The sequence below is a fragment of the Peromyscus californicus genome, unplaced genomic scaffold (genome assembly GCF_007827085.1).
Source record: "Peromyscus californicus insignis strain IS unplaced genomic scaffold, ASM782708v3 Scaffold_7__1_contigs__length_154581171, whole genome shotgun sequence".
NCBI classification, from domain to species: domain Eukaryota; kingdom Metazoa; phylum Chordata; class Mammalia; order Rodentia; family Cricetidae; genus Peromyscus; species Peromyscus californicus.
Window position 1 is genome coordinate 122,226,401 of NW_026294595.1, and position 19,387 is coordinate 122,245,787.

Below are 19,387 nucleotides of genomic sequence, written 5' to 3' on the forward strand. Positions count from 1 at the left end.
GAAGACTGGATGGTCCCAGGATCTGGCTCAGCTAGGTTTAGGATGGTGTGTGTTCCGTGTGTGTGTGTGTGTGTGTGTGTGTGTGTGTGTGTGTGTGTGTGTGTGTGTAGGGGTGGGGGGGAGGGATGGGTTACCGGAGGGGGTGGAGAAAGGCGGAGGGGGAAGCCAGGAACTAGGGGGGAGGGGTAGAGTTTCTGGGCGGGGAGGGGGACGCCAGGGCGCGGTGACGGGAACCAATGAGCTGCCAATTCGTGAGTCTCCGGCGTGACTGCAGAGATTGACGTGGAGGACACGTCAAATTGATTCTCGCACCCCACAGCTTCCCGGTCAGACGAATTTCTCCCAATCGGATGAAGTTCACCTTGGGCCTGGGGTCGCGGGCCTGGAGAGTGTCCTGGGAGCAGGCGGCGGCGGCGGCGGCTGCGGCGGTGGGCCCTGGGGCGGGCGGCGCGCTGGGCAGCGGCTCACTGCGCGTCTCCAGCCGCCGCGGCCCTCGGCTCGCGCGCGCCCTCCCTCTATGCCTCTCCGGCGGTGGCGGCGCCCGAGCTCTCCCGGACTGCGCCGGGCCCAGCCCCCGCCGCTCCGGCGCCAGGCAGCTGGCCGGCCGGCGCGCGATGGGTAAGGGGCGAGCCTAAGGCAGGGCGCGGGCGGGTGCGAAGCTGGGTTGAGACTCTCTGCCTCCTTTCCTTCCCCATGATCCCCTTTCCCCGGGCAAAAGGCTCTGCACCCTCAGGAGCCGCGTTGTCTGACGTCTCCAGGTCCTCGAGGGGACAGTCTCTTAAGTTCAGGAAGGAGGTGAGGACGCGACCAAAGTCGCGAGAAGTCGGGGAGGGCTGAAGTGCACCTTGCTTGCCTCTTGTCCTGATTCTTGCTAGCATGTACCCCTCTCTTCCCTCAGGATCTGAGCTGTCGAGGGTGGTGGGTGGACGTACAGGTTACCTTAGAGCCGCGCTAGGGTGCAGTGCATCGGCCCTCGAGGACACCTTTGGCTAACCTGCGGGTGTTTTCTCCTCTGCCTGCTCACTCCTATCCGGCGCGTCCGCAGAGCAGACGTATGGCGAAGTGAACCAGCTCGGTGGCGTGTTCGTCAACGGCCGTCCCCTGCCCAATGCCATCCGCCTGCGCATCGTGGAGCTAGCACAGCTGGGTATCCGACCCTGTGACATCAGTAGGCAACTGCGGGTTTCACACGGCTGTGTGAGCAAGATCCTGGCACGCTATAACGAGACCGGCTCCATCCTGCCCGGGGCCATTGGGGGCAGTAAACCCCGAGTCACCACCCCCAACGTAGTGAAGCACATCCGGGACTACAAGCAGGGAGACCCTGGCATCTTTGCCTGGGAGATTCGTGACCGGCTCCTGGCTGATGGCGTCTGTGACAAGTACAACGTGCCCTCTGTGAGCTCCATTAGTCGCATCCTGCGAAACAAGATTGGCAGCCTGGCGCAGCCAGGGCCCTACGAAGCAAGTAAGCAGCCGCCGCCGCAGCCTGCGCTGCCCTACAATCACATCTACCAGTACCCCTACCCCAGCCCAGTGTCGCCCACGGGAACCAAGATGGGCAGCCATCCCGGGGTCCCCGGCTCCGCGGGCCACGTCAGCATCCCGCGTTCATGGCCCTCAGCACATTCAGTCAGCAACATCCTGGGCATCCGGACGTTTATGGAGCAAACAGGTCAGTCGTGGTGTCTTCTGTAATTCTCTACAAACGGGCAGAATTGGGGGCGGGAAGACGAGCAAGGGGGTTGCATGCCCTTCTGCTAGGACTGATTTCGGCTCAGAGAATAGTTCAGGACTGGTCGTGGAAGCTGGGGGTCCAGAACCTTCTGTGGGAGTCTTCGGACATCTTGAACTTTTTATGACAAATATGGAAAATATTTCCCAAATAGAAGAGCAGACGCAGACCACAAAATCGGAGGCCTGAAATTGCACTTTTTCATTCTTGCAAAAAGAATGCAAATGCCTATCGCCAAATCTAAGCCAAACAAACCGCTCTGGCCATTCTGCAGGACCCTTTTCTCTAGCTTTCAGGTTCCTTCAGGAGCTTATGCAGGCCCAGAAGCTCTTTTGAGTAAAAGAAAAAGAGCCTCTGTGGTCAGTTTTTCCTTGAAGTGTGGCCCAGATCTCTGTCAGGTTCAGAGGCCTTGCAAGCCCTGCCGTTAGAATAGAGGTAATGGTGCCCCATTCTCTTCAGAGACACTCAGTAGAACTTGGGCTTTGATTGTCATTAAAATTCCGTCAAATGTTGATAATTTCTGTTGGATGGAAAAGGCTGGAAATTTCAGGCACCTTTGCTGCCCTGCCTAGGACGATACATGCGGGTGTTTTCTGGAAGCATTGGTACCCTTTCCCAAGCAGCTAGTGTTTCTTCCTTCCTTAGGCTAGCAGACTCAGGATGACATTAAGCAGTCTAGGAGAAACAAGTCGAGGAAAGAGGAAGACTTGGCCCTGGTTTCCCGGGCCTAGCACACTGCTCATCTGGGTGGATCTGTATCAAAACAGCACCTACCAAAACTTCCCATGGAGCAGCAGAGAGCAGGTGGTTGGGAGGTGACTACCATGCCTGTGACTATATCTGGAGCCTTCTTCCCTAGGCTGGGGACATATGCCTGAACTGGGAACAGCTCTGTGCCTGAGATATGTTCCTGTAGGTCTCAGGGTTGTTGCCTCATTTAGGAGACCAAGAATGTCCCTAGAGGCAGTCCCAGGCCAAAATGGACTCTTTAGATGATAATTAAGACATCCAGAGGCTTACACAATTTTCGTGAAGTTGCACTGAATTTGAATCTTTCTGGTTGTCACTTCTGAGCAGTGGAGAAGCTGCCTCCGCTTGAGCCTGGCTAGTGCTTACGTCTTTTCGTAGGAAGCGGGCCAAGGGTAGGGAAAATGAAGGGCAGGCCCCCTCCACCCTGCTCCGTCTGAATGAAAGCGAAATGCTGGGCCCTGCCACCCCTCTACCTCCAAAGAAAGGTCTGGGGAGTTTGTGGCAACCTCCGGGTGTGGGAGGGGATTGTCTGGCAGCACCCATGGATTCTAGTTTGCAAATGTCTGGGCTGGAGGTCTTCAAGAGTGCACAAGCTTCCACTCCATTTGCGTTCCTGCAGGGGCCCTGGCCGGGGGCGAAGGCGCTGCCTACTCCCCCAAGATGGAAGACTGGGCGGGTGTGAACCGCGCCGCGTTCCCTGCCTCACCAGCAGTGAACGGGCTCGAGAAACCTGCCTTGGAGGCAGATATTAAGTACACTCAGGTAACCAGAGTACGGGGCAGTAGGTGACCTGGGGCGAGGGAGGGCGGCAGAGGAAGGATTGAGGGGAGGGAGGCTTCAAGAAGTCTGGGCAAAGAGCGTCTTCAGCGGCCCATTGCTGTCTTCAAATCCTGTGGTCCTAGTTTGCAGCAGCCTGGCTTTCGAGGGAAGGAGACTGGCTTGCCTTGTGATTTAAAAAAAAAAAAAAAGTCTGAAAGCCCCCTTTTCTCTTAACCCCGAAAGTGGCTACCAGGACTTTCTCGCTTTTTATTAGCACTGATATCACTGGAGTAGATTTTTAGAAATCGGTTTGCTAGGGAGTTCCAGAATAAAGACAAGCGATTGGACAGTAGAGTCCAGGTGAACTTGGCCTGTGCTGGGAAGTCGGCGGGTTTTTCTAACAATCTGTCTCCATCTGCAGTCAGCCTCCAGCCTTTCCGCAGTGGGTGGCTTCCTTCCCGCCTGCGCCTACCCGGCTTCCAACCAGCACGGTGTGTACAGCGCTCCAGCAGCCGGCTACCTTTCCCCGGGCCCACCCTGGCCACCCGCCCAGGGACCCCCGCTGGCGCCCCACGGAGCTGGTGTGGCGGTGCACGGCGGGGAGCTTGCAGCTGCGATGACCTTCAAACACACCAGCCGAGAAGGTGAGGGGCCCCATCTGGGTGGTGTCTGGATATTGGACGGGTTAGGAAGGGGGGAGAGGAACCTGGGAGAAGAGAAAGGAGGGGGAAGGGAGAGAAAAATGAGGAAGAGGAGAGGAGAGGAGAGGAGAGGAGAGGAGAGGAGAGGAGAGGAGAGGAGAGGAGAGGAGAGGAGAGGAGAGGAGAGGAGAGGAGAGGAGAGGAGAGGAACGACGGAGACACTAGAATACTAGAAATAAACCGGAATTATACTTTTACTATGCAGCTTCTTGTGGCGGATTCATCTCTCGCAGGTGTACCTAAGAAAAGACACTGGGAGTCTGAAAGACTCCCTAAAACCGCCCCCTTTAACCGTATTGAGGGAGAAGGAAGAGAGCCAGGCTTTAGGTGCGATCGGAGTTCTTGCGACTTTGGTTAAGTTACAGCTCCTTTCTGGCCTCATCACCAAGAAAGGTCTAAAACGCACCGCCCAGGCCCACATTTGTGTAGCCTGCAAAATGTTACTTTCTACAGCGTACCTGTAGAAAGGTGGCACTCCTGACTTCCGCACCTGGACTCTGGTCCCTGCCCATCTGTTTCTTTCTGATTCTCTTTAACCTTGGCCCTGGTCTCTTCTTAGATTTTTTTTTTTTTTCAGAGGATTCTGTCGGGGGAAATGGAAAGCATTTCAGCTTTGGTCTTCGAAAATTCAGGTTCTTTCTTTCTCAGGGCACTTAGAACCTCACCCTCCTCCCCTCAAAATTTGCTCCCTAAAAAGCCAACCAAGCAATCCAACCCGTGGGGCCAGCATGGATCAAATCACACTGTCTATGAAGTTCTTGTTTTTCACCGAACTTGGGAAATAATTCACCTGATCTTAAATCTGCCCGTTTTGAACCTGCCTATATTTAGGTTTTGATCATCAGAAAATTTGAACTTCAATGCCCAGCTCCAGCAGAGAAGGGGGTTGTGCCTGCAAACTTCAGGACGGCATGGGTCCAGGCGGGTGTTCTGGGATTAGGAAAGAAACTTTACCTTATCTGTCTCACACCTACCAAAGCTGGAGGGGATGGCAGTGGGGGTTGGTGGCCATGGCCAGGCAGAGCATGATGGCTCCCAGTCAAAAAGAGCTATTTCCAGGAAGTTTAGGTGAAGCATCGTGACAGGATCTGGGAGCCAAAAGGAAGGGAGGACTAGTGTACTATCCACAGGAGTGAACTGGAGGAAAAAAATAACTTTTACTCTTATTTTTTTGTAGTTTTTAGATCACTCATATCCTAGGATAGTAAGATAAGGCTCATTTGCCTAATTATTCAGAAATTTAAGTGCAGAAAACTGACCAAGCCATATAATTTACTGTAATTTAGTTTAAACAATAGGATAATACTAACTGCTCATTTGCAGGAAAATCCAAGAAAGAATTCTGAAAATTGAGACTATGAACTCCTGGGGTGGGGGTGGGGGCCTTCATTTTTCCCATTGAAACTTAGGACTATTGATATGAATATTTGAATGAAATTTACCACACAATGCTTAACTGAGCAGGCTGAATGTAAGTGATTTCTCCTCAGTTCATCCAAGGAGAAGGAAGACAGGAAAATAAAGAGTTCTCTGATTTCAGAGGGAAGCAGTCCATTCTCAGAAGGGCCATTGGTCCCGCGCTTCCAGGCCCACGTTAGAAACAGGTGATGCAGTGTGGATAGGATCCAAAGGTGACGGCATGTGCACTACCTCTAGAGTCCTGTCGTCAGCTTGGACAGGGATCTGCGTTTGGGTTTATTTGTGATTGATTTTCCTCATCAGACAACTTCTTTTGAGAAACACAAAGCATCTCACTGGCAGTCATGTCCCTGTGACTACCATACCCCGTGACTTATCTGCTTCCTACAATAAAATATCCCATTTTCAAAACCTACACCCGAGTTAGCTATGCTGGTTATTAAATTAGTAAGTTAATGTCCTGACCCACAAAGTTCCTTTGAAGAAATTGATTAAAGGAATTATTCACACCCATCTCGACGAATGATTTCTCAGCTAGCATGCAAAGCATTTGTGTTCAAGAACTGTAAAAAGAATTGCTTATCAAGCACCTATTTTTAAAAAGTGAGAGTTATACACTCCCTTGGAGTATGAATTTACACTTTTCTCATGGGCAGAAAGTCAGACTTCAGAGATTACTTCCTCACTCGTCTTCGAAGTGAAGTCACAGCGAAGTTATAAAATACAGTGCCATTTACTTTCAACAATTTCTGAAGCAATTAATGTCTTCAAAGAAAGCTACTCCATGGGAGTTACTGTCCTTAACTTCTGTTCAATTTATAATAGCAGAATTAATGTTTAGGTAAAGTTTTGATACAAAATAGTCCTTGTGAAGACAATATGAATTCATATTCGCATGAATACAAGTATACTCAGTACAAATCAAATTATTTTGATGATCTGATGCCTACCCAGAATAAAATATACACTGGAGTATCCCTTCAGTTGTCTTCAAATGGGCATCTTACTGCTTATCCAGCCTGGAGCCTTGAGCATCAGCTTGAGTTTCACAGTTTACTACCTTTGTCTTGGAGAGAGGCTCTGTCCTATGCAGGCAAGAAGGTAGAGGATGTTGTTTCCCATCTCCCGAAAGGGAACTTTAATTCTTGGGAACTGAGAGGAGAGTAAGGAAACCTTATTCTTTTCACAGGGAGGTGTGGGGGTATTAAGAATATTCACCCACCCAAAGGTCTTAGTGCCAGGATTCCCCCCATCCCCAAGGTGACAGACCCCACAACTGGCCCCCTCTCAAGGCAACAGGCATTCACAGCATGTTTCAGAAACCAGCATACCTTTAGGGTTCTAAAACTGCTCCCAGGAGGGATTATAAAAAAAAAAAAAAAAAAAGGAGATTTGGAAATCAAATCTATGAGCATCACTTTCTGGCTTCTAGTGAGAAAACTCGCACAAGGAAAACTTGCTGTTTATAGTCGTTAAAGAGAATTTGTAATTTTATTCTGATTATTGCTGATCCAGAGTTAGTGCTTGCAGGAGAATTCTGTCATGGATAACCAGCTAGTCTTTGCAAATTATGGACTGCCTGGCTAGCCGTTTTCTCTCACTTGGTGGAGCTCTGAGCCGCCCTTGGTCCTGTCACACCTTGCTATGTCCTTACAATTCCAGCATTTTTAAGATGTCCACCCTAGTCATGCTCCCAGAGAATGAAGTATGCCAAGTGACCCTAGCTCGAGGTCCCCAGAATGGTACATACCCACATTCCCAGGGTCCTACAGACTACCAAAAAAGGGAGGGGGCTGAGACAGAGATGAAAGCTGAGGAGAATTTCGCCAAAGTGGGGTGGAATCCCTCTCCCGGCCGGTGTTTATTTTTCTCTACTTGTCTCTAAGGTAACTCACTCTTGCCTGAGAAACCTCCTCCTCCTCCGATGTTTTTAAAACCGTTCCTCACTTTTGAAGTGTGTGGACCAGGTGAAAAGAAGTCTGGATACTTGTTGTGCAGTCATAAATAACTGCTTCTTGAGAGGTGGGGAAGCACCTGGGCTTTGTCCTGGAAAAGCTTTAGAGCGCTTCAGAATCTTCCACTAACCGTGTGTGTGTGTGTGTGTGTGTGTGTGTGTGTGTGTGTGTGTGTGTGTGTGTGTCCCATTCTTATACTGTTACTTTCAGATAGGACAGTTGCTGCACTTTATCCCTGGGGCTGGGAGGACAGTTGGCAAGTCAGAGTTCCTTCTCCCCAGAATGGAATTGTGGCTGTAGGAGGGGAAGGAAAAAATCGAAAATGTGCCCCTTTAGAAATGATTAGCTTTTGCCTCCCGGTGCAGAAGAGGCTGCACCAGGTTCCCGGGAAAGGAAAAACAGGATTGCACAATCGTGGCATAACTTTCTGGCTTCCAGTAGCAAAACTTGGGCCCCTTCCGAAAACCCCACATAACAGGGCAATGGCGAAAATCCCATCTGATCCGGCCAGCCCGCTGCCACTGAATCCCTGGGCCCACAGTCCCCAGGATGGGCTGTGCCCGCAGTACTCAGCTGCTTACTACCTAAAGCTTGGCTTATGTTTGAGGTCCCCAGGAATGTTTGGTGACGAGTTTTCTGGACCCCTCCTACCTCCATCCTTCACACCTGCTCATCCCACTGGGGTCTGGAATGGATCGATGGGTGGGGGTCGGAGGACAAGCTTTGTGGGTGTCAGCACCGGATTAGTTATCTTCTGAAGTCTCCTTAGGAGCTGAAGCCCTCCACACCACCCCTGGCATCCAGGGCAGAGGGGGAAGGCTTGCCTCCTTGGTCATCATCAGGAGTGAACACCTGGTGAGGAGATCTACTTCCCTAGGCCGCCTTACACGTGGCTCTCTGAAGGAGACAGGGAAGGATGAGCGTCCCCCGCTTCCAGGCATTGGAAAGGCCCAGGAGGGAGCCTAGTCCGTGACATGATGGCGTCCTGCCCCACTGCCTAAGCTCTGGGCAGTGACCCGATGCTCCTGTGCTTCCTCCGCAGGGGCCGACAGAAAGCCCCCCAGTCCGGGCGGCAAGGCTTCGGAGGCGCTTGGTAGCTTACACGGACTGCCCATCCCGGCCTCGACCTCGTAGGGGCTGTCCCCTCGCAGAGCCACAGCCCAACGCAGAGGAGCGGGCGGGCTGCACCGCTCAGCTCACTCGGCCTCCGCCTGGACACAAGGAGCTGGGGCCCGGCGCTGCCTTTGGCCAGTCCGCTGTGCTCCCTCAATGAGCCCCTGGGATTTCTTAGGCTTTTCTGAACCTTGGCTTTAGATGGTTGCATCCTCCTAATCATCCTAGCTCGGACAGAGAAACCCCCGCTCCCATCCACAGCCTCAACTTAATTCTTTGCCTTTGCCCGCACCTGTATCCATCTTCTCTCTTCCCTTTTCTCTTCCCTCCTCCCCATCTCTCTTTTCTCCTCTGTGTTCTCATCCCAGTCCTTGCTTCTTCTTTACTCGCCCCCTTTTTTTCTCCATCTCCTAGTCTCTCTGCTTTCTCACTTTTCTCACCATCACAAGTCCGAGTCTTCATCTCTCCAGCTTCCCCGACTCTACTTATCCAATCTCGAAAGATTCAGTGCACTCTCCAAGGACCTATCCCTCTATAACCTTGACTCCTCTGAGAACCCCCAGTTCCCAGGGAGTGGGGCTCAAACCTAGGAGAAAAGAAACCAAAACCTTTTATCATATATTTTTGTAGCAACAAACCAGACTACACCTTCTTGGGAGTTGATCCCCCACCCCCTGAAAATTGTTTGGAAATCTTTTATCTGTGCCCAGTGGCTGGGCTGGCTTTGCTTCTGAGTTAATGTCATCTGAAAGAAGGATAGAGGAAAGAGACGCTGGGGCTAAGGGTGTTCTAGCCCTCTCCATTCAACACCGCCTAATCTAACAGCAAAGCCATCGGCATCTTTTAGGGGTGTTCAAGGCTCAATACATTTGTTAGTTCTGAAAAACAAAAACTACTTGAGGATGCCAAGGTTCATTCTGGCTTCTGGTTTGCAAGGAATAGGGATAGGCAAAAACCCAAGGAATCCAGGAGGTGTCTGCTGGAGCTATGCACAAGGGCTATTAACTGAATTCAAGTTCAAGCACACTGGTGGTGGGGCTCAAGAGTATAATGCAATTTTTGTAGTCATAAACGTATTACTGGTGAGAATCTGACATCACCTGTTAAACGTGGCTGCCTTTGAATAAAGGAAAGTCTGAAACTCGCTTGGTGAGGGAGAAAGCCTGTGTCTTCAGCAATGTTTTGTGCTCCCCCTGAGCTCCCCCATCGATCCATCCAGGATACACAGAGTCAGAGGATGTTTCCTTGTTTTTCTTGAGAGCTCACTGGCCAGCTTGGGCAGATGGTGAAAAAGAAAGTGCCCTGCATAGGGGCATTTGTCGGTGGCTTTAGCAGATTGATGTGACCAGTGGCTCCCTTTCTCCTTCAGGACCAGCTTGGCAAGAACCCAGGAAATGCCAGTTCAGTTTTGGAGACCCGAGGTCAGAGGCAGTTGCAGAAGCCACCCTAAAATAAAGTGAATTATTAAAGGGCAAAGACAGTGGGTGACAATGGAAGGTTTTTTTTTTTTCTAACATCCTAAAAGCTAAAGGAAATTATCTCAGGTTACCAAACAATCAAGTGCTTTTAAACTACACAGGCGTTTCTGGCTGACTGTTTTTTGTTTGTTGTTTGTTTTTCCTCACAGTGTTTGGCTTTCTGAAACTAGGGAAGAGACTTTTGAGTAGAATTATTGCTTGAAAGTGGCACCGCCTGCTGTGGTTGTCTGCTCTGCTTTCACATCCTTAGGACCAGTGGGAAGTAATTTTCACTGCATTTTAAAAATAATAGTGCCTGTTGAAGTTACTGGTCATAAAACGGTACTCACTCTCTTTACGTGGAGACTTCTTTCAGATTTTAAAGTCTCTTGACTTTGAAATGTTCAATTTTTAGATAGAAATATGGAGGGCTAGCGATGGATTAACTTTCAATGGATCACACAGCAAGTTACGAAGACAGAGCTCAGACGCAGAAATGAGTGACAGAATCTCATTTCATCTAAGAGTCAGGTTTGGGACTTGGACTCTGAGACAGTCTGGCCAGCTCTCCATAAGCCAGCAGATCCTGCAGAGAAGTGGGTCTTAACGAGACTGGGAGGGAAGTGTGAAGAAGTAGCAGGACATCTGTGACTTCAGCTAGCCTTTATGAGCTTAGATGAGTGCACCTTCATCGAATTGAGTAATCCTGGCATTGAATTTCAGGGGCCCTTTCTTGCTTCCTGGAGAAGGATTGGCTTGCTTAGACTGGTGTAGGCATTGCACCCCTTTCTGTAAACACTAGAAATACGTATGCTGCGGTCTCCATCTTGATTTTTACCACCTCTTCTTTCCTTGTTTCCCATCTGTGTGTAAGCTGGAATAAAGGCTAGGAGCCTCGTGAAATCCAACTCAGGATGATAGAAGGAGACTTTTTTTTTTTTTTTTTTTTTTTTTGTCCCAATTCCAAAGAGAAACACTTCTCAGATCTAGATCTTTCCCCCTTTGTTTTTGGTAGCCTGTGATGAAAGGTGAGTCTTACAGCATTCTGGGCTCTGGGGGGCGGTATATAAGGGAGGCACACGGTAGTCACAATACCAATAGGCTTTGGCTTTTCCTGTTAGATACTGAGGGATAAACTCTTCTGAGTCTGGGGCTGTGAAGAGTCCCAGTGAACCCGATTTAAGTTCCTGCTCCACTAAGGGTGACAGAGGACTGCAGACCCCCTTAGCCACTGAATCCCATCTGTGAGATGCACCCTTACAATGTAGTAATAATGCTTGCAGGAACCCTCAGTAGGAAGACTGGCATTGCCTTTTCTTGGCTTCTCCTAGATGAATTTATTTAGCTGTTAAAAGGGGTCAGAGAATTGTTTCTAAGATTGGTGGGAGATACAGAATTTAAATCACATTGGAAAGATGACATTTTGTTCTCTGTGCATCCGGAGCTCTAGAGAAATTGCAGACTCACCATGCAATTTTATAGCAACATGAAGGGTAGAATAATTTGAGAGAGACCCACTACTCAGAGATTGTCTCTGGGCGACGATGTGCTTTTTACTTTAAGAATAATTTGAAAAATAGACATATAAAAAAGAAAACTATACAAAGAAAGACAGAACCACTCAGATGGCCCTCTGGTGGTTTTGAAAGAGTGAGAGTAATATACAGTATAGTCATCAAAACGAAAGCTCAGTGTTTCTTCCTAGACTCTGTTCTTACAGGTGAATGCTCTTGCCACCTCCCATATGCCCTTCTTTCAGCAAAGGACTTGTTTCTGCTTCATCGAGTGGCCAGGGAGGAGCTGTGCTGCACATACACTCGTGGAATGCATGTCTGCTCCTTGCACGCCAGCTGCTCCAGCTCCACCGCACACACTTGCTTCTCTCGGATGGATACATATCAACAAGGGTTTATTAAAAACACTATTTTTAAAGAGGGCCAGCTTCGTGCTTTCAGTGACTAAAGACAGGATTTTGTTTCGTTGTTTGTTGGAGGAAGTACTTAGATTGTGTTGTAATAACTTCCTTGAGAGAAGCGGCTGCTCTGTAGCAAGGAGAGACAGTCACTCAAGGGGAAGGGGATTGAGGGGCAAGAGACACAGCTCTTCTGGAAGGTAACTTGACTCCTTCAGACCAGAGAAGGAGTTGGTGAAGTTGGTTTGGGAGGGGACCAGGTCTCTCTGGGCCAGGAAAGAGAGGATGGGAGAGACACTGAAGGGCTACTGAGTCGCCACAGGCGTGCTTTCCAGCTCTCCACAGTTCACTGGAGTCCACCAGGAATTAGACTGCTGGTGGTGATCCCCACTCCCTGACAACTGCATTTTCCCGTTTCCCATTTGCTTGTTCTTGACTCCTGTAAAAAGATGGAGCTTTATTGGATTCAACTGTGGTCTGGGTATCGTTCACTGTCAATTTCCTGGCACCAGCTTCTCTAGCTGGAATTACGCGGGCCAGAGTTTCTTCTCAAAAGAAATACTACCTGCTCCACGATTCGGATGATACGAATTTAGAATCTTGCCAGAACGCATTGAAGGAACTCAGTTGAAAGACTTGCGCACCCCTACAGGCAATATAATGAGAAACATTTGATTCCTTTCAGTAAATGGGAGAGAATTATGCACAAAGTGGTACTTGGCCGTCACCTCAGCCTCATTGTCTCTATCTAGCCTTACTCGCTGAGGAAATGCCCTGTGCCTGAGATACCTCTGTTCAAATCTTTGGATTTCAACTAGATAAAGTCATTTTCTCCCTGTTTTTGTATATTTTTTTCCCCCAAGAGCAGAAGTAGGAGCAACCTACTTCTTCAAGGTCATACAATGAGAACCACACGTTTAGGCCCAATCCAGCTAGGAATTCTAAACACTTGGGACAATTACAGTCAATTTAGCCTGGTCACTGCTTTGGAGCATAGGCTAGTTGAAAGCCCCGTTTTTAGTCCGAATAGCATTTCTTGAGGAGGTAAAGCCTGGGATTCTCATTGAAACACACATTTGTTTCTGGGCTGGCCAAATCCGAAAGTGGGATCCCAATTACAGTTTTCATGGGTGATAGAATTTCTACTGTATTACAGTTTAACCACCTGGGTACCTCCCCTCTCCCCTTTTCTTCTTAGGGATGAAATAAGCCGATCAAATGTTCATTCAGCTATTAAATTGCATTTCCATCCTGTAACATTTCATTTCCCTTTTCTCTGGTGAGATGTACTGACTTGATGGATAACTTCCAGTGTCTTTCTCATAGCAACTGTGCAGTTTTAGCTTTCAAGAGTTCTCCAAGTGCTGGTGGAGGAGGCTTTAGTGTTATAAGGTTTTCGAATAACAAAGAATAAAACGAAACTCCTTTAGGTAACTAGTTGGTTTTGATTTGGCAGCAAACTTCTGGCATAAAAATGAAGCGAGGTATCAAATGAATGGAAGGAAACTGGATTTTTTCTTTTTCAAAGTTGATTTGGAACTCGAAGCAGATCAAATACATTAAAATGATCCTGGGGCAAACAAATTGTGATGTGATTAGCTCTATCTAGGAAAGGAAAATTATCATTCTGGCCACAAGGGGGCGGGCACATTGTTCCAGGAAGATAAAAAGGAAGATAACACTGTGCAAGGAGAAATCAATCATTCTGTGAAAGCCATACCCTTTCCAGTTGTGAATATCCATGTATGAGGAGCACTGTTTTTTTGTGGCAGTTATTTCTATTGATAACCAGATGTGTAGCATGTGCCTTCAAATGGTCTAGGTTCATACACGTGGGAAGCATCCAATGTTAGATGTCAAAAGTTAGATGTCAGTAGCCATCCAAAGACAGATCTCATTTATGACCTCATTTGCGATCTAGATGTATGTTCAGTTAGTTCTTTGACTAACAAACAATATCAGTTTTAATAGGAGCCCACTCTAAACTTCTATTTTTAGGAAGTGAAATCAATTTCATCCACATTTGTGAAATTTTGAGTTTTGGGGGATGATTCAAGCAACTTGTCCTCTTCTAGCAATCCTTTGTTCATTTTCAGTTATTTACATCTGCTCACACTGCTCCTCTGTGAGGGATGGCATGTTACAGATATTGTGAACAGCAAAGGGAGGTAGGAACCCATCTCTTGTTAGTTAGTTAGTTAGTTAGTTAGTTAGTTAGTTAGTTAGTTAGGGTCAAATCCCAAGAAGATTTTGTACATGGAGTACAGAGGATTTCTTTCTTGGCCTGGATAGAAGGGGACTCTCTCACCACTTCTACTGAGGATTTCCACATATGAGATCCATACTGCCCAATGTGTAGAGTGCTCTGCTTGGAGGAATATGGCGAATGGGAGGGTATAGTGCCCAGAGACTGGCTCAGTCAGACAAACGCTGGTTCAAATCCTGTTTTTTTTCCACTTACCACTTGTGTCACTTTGGGTGACATACAAAACTACCAGCCTCAGTTTCCTCATCTGTTCAATGGGAAATGCACTTCTTGTCTGGGCGATTGTAATAGTTAAATTTCATAATAGGCATTAACAGAATCCTGTGCCTGGTGGCACAGGCCTATAATCTTCGATTTTTTGATTCAAAGCCAACCTGGGCAAGTTAGTAAGAGTCTACACCAAAGTAAAAAGCAAAGCCAATCAAACAAACAAACCAAACCAAGCTATCTCAAAACCGAACCTGGAGATGTAGCTCACTGGGTGAGCACTCACCTAGAATAAACAAGCCCCAAGTTCAGCCCCTAGTACCAGCAGTTGTAGAGACTTGCTTGCTTCCTGTCAGCTCCTGATAGCATTGCTATCGTTTCCCGGACTATTTTCCTCCCCAGCTCCTTTTTCTCTTCTTACTCTTCCTTTTTTCAGACACGATCACACCATATAGACCTGGCTGGTCACAAAGTCACTGTGCAGGCCTCAAACTTGAGACCCTCCTGCTCAGTCTCCTGAGAGCTGGGGTTACAAGTGCACCACCACACCAAGCTTTGTTCTGTTCCCTCAGTATACAAACATTTGTCAGGGAATTAACTCATGTCACTGTCTCAAAGACCGTATTTTCTGTGCATGAGGTCTGTGAAAGATCCACCACCTATTATCAAGACCGTTAATGTTAGTTTCTGAATTGGCTAGAACAATCAATAGCATTAGAAGGAGCAGGGACTGTCAGCTACTGATCAAATCTGGTAGCTTCAGATGACCACCAAGACCTTAAGACTATTTGGGATATTATGGCTAGGCCAGAGAGATTAGTGGCAGCAGGTAGTCATAAATACTGCATCGAGATAGACTTTCTGTGTTAAGTCCATTTTGCTTAATTTTATGTGATCATGCATTGTGTCGCATTAGCAAACCTGGGAGTGTGTCCAGAGACCTTGTGGTCCCTTGGGAATACGTTTCCACAGAGCTGGAAAATCTTCTGAATCTGCTGCTGTCTTTAGTGGGCTGATTGTGGGTGACCCTGTTGGGCTTTGGCTTGTATCTCACTCCTTTCAGTGGGTGAATGAGCTTTATTAAGATCAAGCCACCATGCTTGGAATCCCCCAACCCTGATTCCCTTCCTTGGGTTGGCTGCCACCAGGACACACACACACACACACACACACACACACACACACACACACACACACACCAACCAACCAACCAATCAACCAACCAACCAAACAAACAAACAAAAAAACCCACAAAAAACCAAAACCCAAATAACAACAACAACAACAAAAACCACCAAAATTTTTAACTCAGTATCTTCAGGAGATAGTACATGAAAAAAAAAATCTTCCCTTTTAGAAAGACTGGGTACAATTTTTTAGAGCTATGAGGAGAGAAAGGGCCCTGCATCCTCTTCCGTCACTCTCAACTACTCGAAGCCTTAAACATATGCATACTCACTCCAAATCTGTGACCAAGCACAACATGAAAGATAGCTGTAGAATTTAGTGTTACAAAAAAACGTTCACAAGCACTTCTTAGGTCTTCTAACAGCACTTCTTTGCTCCAAAGGGTGTTCACGAATCTGTTCCACATGTTTGCAGTCTTATCAGTCATGTGTGAAGGGTGCACATCCATGGAATATGCCAGCTTGGTTCTGATTATTTGGAGTTTGTTTTCACAAACCGGATGCTTCCAAAAGTAAATAAAGACATTAAAAGATTTATAAAGAGACTGTCACATATTCTGAAGTGCAAAGTGTAAATGAAGTTTTATAGGCATATGGATTTCATTTCTGTGATAATATGCATGGATTTAAAAATTAAAAGGAAATGTGCTGACTACAATGTGTTTTTAGTTCTCATTTAGTTGTTGGAAATAATCAAAGGTGCCTAACATATTTAACACAGAGGAGACTCTTCCCCGCTCCATGATGTCATTGGAATCACCAGATAATGATTAATATTGCCTGATAGTGGTATTTTCCTAAAAGATGCAACACAGTGGTGGTGCTTGCATTTTGAGGTTTTTTTTTTTTTTTTGATAGGGTTACAGGGTTTCTCTGTGTAACAGCCCTGGCTGTCCTGGAACTTCCTTTGCAGACCAGGCTTGCCTAGAATTTACAGAAATCTGTATGCCTCCTGAATGTTGGAATTAAAGGCACGTGCCACCTTGCCTGGCTTTGAGTTTCTATTTTCAAGTGAATCTCGTGGTTTCTGGCCAGACTCATCACTTCCCATGTAAAAATTCAGGTTGCTCTATGCAGCACACTGCTGCTCTCTTCCTCTGGACTAACAGCAGCATGGTTAGGGGAAACTGTCGATGATTCAGCATGATATTTACATGAAGACAGAAGAGGACTAGCAGAGAAAAATAGTGATAGATCTTCCTGGCTGTGTGGGATAGATTCTGTCAAGAATGTAAAATAACAATGGCATCTGAGTCACGCTTAGAACCCATCAAAGGTCTACCATTCAGTCAAGAATGCAGCTAACATTTTGTTTTAAGTGTTGTGATAACACAGCTTTAGGGAATTGTTTATGTTACACTGGCTCAGCCTCAGAAAAAACTATGGCTGCAGGAATTTCATTTTGTTTGGTTCAACAGAAGCAAATTCGTGAAGTGGGCTTTTAGTTTTAAAAATTTGTTTTGGGGCAGGTTTTACTATCAGCTGTGATATTATTGATGACTGTAATGTGTTGCAGTATATTTGATCACACTGTGAAGATGAGTCTCTGCCACGGCACCTTCTGATTGGTTTAATAAAGAGCTGAATGGCTAATAGCTAGGCAGGAGAGGGTAGGTGGGACTTCTGAAGAGAGAAAGGAACTCGGGGGTTGGAGGGGTGAGAATCTGAGAGGTTGGATATTTGCCAGGGAGACACTGAGAAGAGGTAACAGGCTACATGGCAGAACGTACATTAATATAAACCAATTAATTTAAGTTATAAGAGCTAGTTGAGAACAAGCCTAAGCTAAGACCAAGCTTTCATAACTAATAAGAAGTCTTCGTGTCGTTATTTGGAGCTGGTGGTGCAAAGAAAGTCCCATTACAGTAATATGGTCTAGGAATAGGTTTCTTTTGAAAGTTTAATATACATGGAAATAATAAGTGGTCTATACACTTCCATTTGTTTTCATCAGTGTAGATAAGACTCATGATTCCTTTACTTAAAAGTAAAATTCCCAGCCAGGCAGTGTGGTGCACATCTTTAATCCCAATACTTGGGAGGCAGAGGCAGATGGATCTCTGTGAGTTGTCTACAAAGCGAATTCCAGGACAGTCAGAGCTGTTACATAGAAAAACCCTGTCTTGAAAAAAAAATTTCCCATACCTTCATGCACTGAAGTAAGTAATAGAACTCATAAAATAAGTGACAGGTATTTAATACCCTTTAGATATGGAATTGGGCTTACTTCTGGATTATTTTCAAGTTAGATATTAGATGGGAAGGGTAAATAAATGTCTTCTGCCTACTTGCTTCGATTCTGGATCATGGTAGGTAGGAAAAACTTTGTTTGACATTTTCTTTTGATATGTAGATGTAGAAGGAAAACTGGGAAGTTAAGTTACTGTCTTAGAGTTTACTATTGCTGTGAAGAGACACCATGACCACAGCAATTCTTATGAAGAAAACATTGAGAGTGGCTTGCTTACAGTTTCAGAGGTTCAGTCCATCATCTCAGGGAGAATGGCAGCCTGCACGCAGACATCATGCTAGAGAAATAGCAGAGTGTCCTGCATCTTGCAGGCAACAGGAAATCAATAGACTCACTGGTTAGTACCCTTAGTGTATGAAACCTCAAAGCCTACCCCCACAGTGACACCTTTCCTCCAACAAGGCCATAGCCACTCCAACAAAGCCACACCTCCTAATAGTGCCACTCCCTATGAAATTATGGGATTATGGGATTATGAGGGCCAATTACATTCAAACTACTACATTCCACTCCCTGGCCTCCATAGGCTTGTAACAATATCATAATGCAAACTGCATGTAGTCCAACTTCACAGTCTCAACAATGTTTAAAAGACCAAAGTTCAAAGTCTCTTCTGAGATTCATATAGTCTTTTAACTGTAACCCCCCTGTAAAAATCAAAATAAAAAAGCTGATCATATACTTCCAATATATAATAGCATAGGATATACATTACCATTCCAAAATGCAGGAAAGGGAGCATAGCAAGGAAATACTGGACCAAAACAAGACCGAAAACCAGCTGGGCAAACTCCAAACTCTACATCTCCACATCTGATATCAAAATGCTCTTCAGATTTCCAATTCCATTCAGATTTATTTACTGCAACACACTTCTTTCTTTTGGGCCCATTCCACTCCCCGTCAGCAGCCTTCCTTGGCAGGTATCTCATAACTCTGGCATCTCTAACATCTTGGGTAATTACAAAATTCCAAACGTCCAATATCTGAGACCCACTCACAACCTTCTGGATTCCCCCAAAGGGCTTGAGTCTCTCTGTCTCTGTCTCTGTCTCTGTCTCTCTGTCTCTCTCTCTCTCTCTCTCTCTCTCTCTCTCTCTCTCTCTCTCTCTCTCTCTCTCTCTCTCTGTTTATGTATAGTATGCACTGAGCTATCTTCCTACCCCCTGGAAGAATTTGAAAACAGTACCTCATACTGCAAATTCCTAACAAGGCTGTGTCTTGCAGCTGGAGTAGTCCAACAGCAGCAATCTCTCATTGTGGAGGCTGACAACTCAGTTCTTGTTTAGTCCACAAGGACGGGTGCCTCAGTAGTCCCAATCTGGTGTGAAAAACTCAGACTGTTCCTGGAGAAATGTTTGTCCTTAATCTATCACAGGAGCCTGGAAACTCTGTTATCAGTGAAGGAATCAGCAGTAGCAGCAGCAGCAGCAGCAGCAGCAGCATAAATTAACTCAGTGATGAGAAGGAAGGTGAAGCAGACAAGAAGTTCTTCCTTCTGAAGTCCCCCTTTTATCTGGGCCACTGGAAGGTGCCACCCACAGTAGGGGTGGGTCCTCCCACATCCATCAAGGCTATCAGGACCATCCTTCATGTGAGGTTCCCTTCTCAGGTGACTAATTCGTGACAAGTTGACATTAGCATCAACCATAATACAGGCTGCATTTGTAAATTC

The 19,387-nt window shown here is 46.7% G+C and overlaps 1 protein-coding gene across 1 annotated transcript; it reads left to right on the forward strand.

Annotated features, from left to right (window-relative positions):
- Positions 1 to 350: 350 nt before the first annotated feature.
- On the forward strand, positions 351 to 8,453 carry Pax1 (paired box 1). Its single transcript, XM_052726211.1, has 5 exons — positions 351 to 618; positions 1,046 to 1,675; positions 3,105 to 3,247; positions 3,666 to 3,888; positions 8,362 to 8,453. The coding sequence occupies exons 1-5, from the start codon at positions 351 to 353 to the stop codon at positions 8,451 to 8,453; spliced, it is 1,356 nt and encodes a 451-aa protein (XP_052582171.1).
- The last annotated feature ends 10,934 nt before the right edge of the window (positions 8,454 to 19,387 follow it).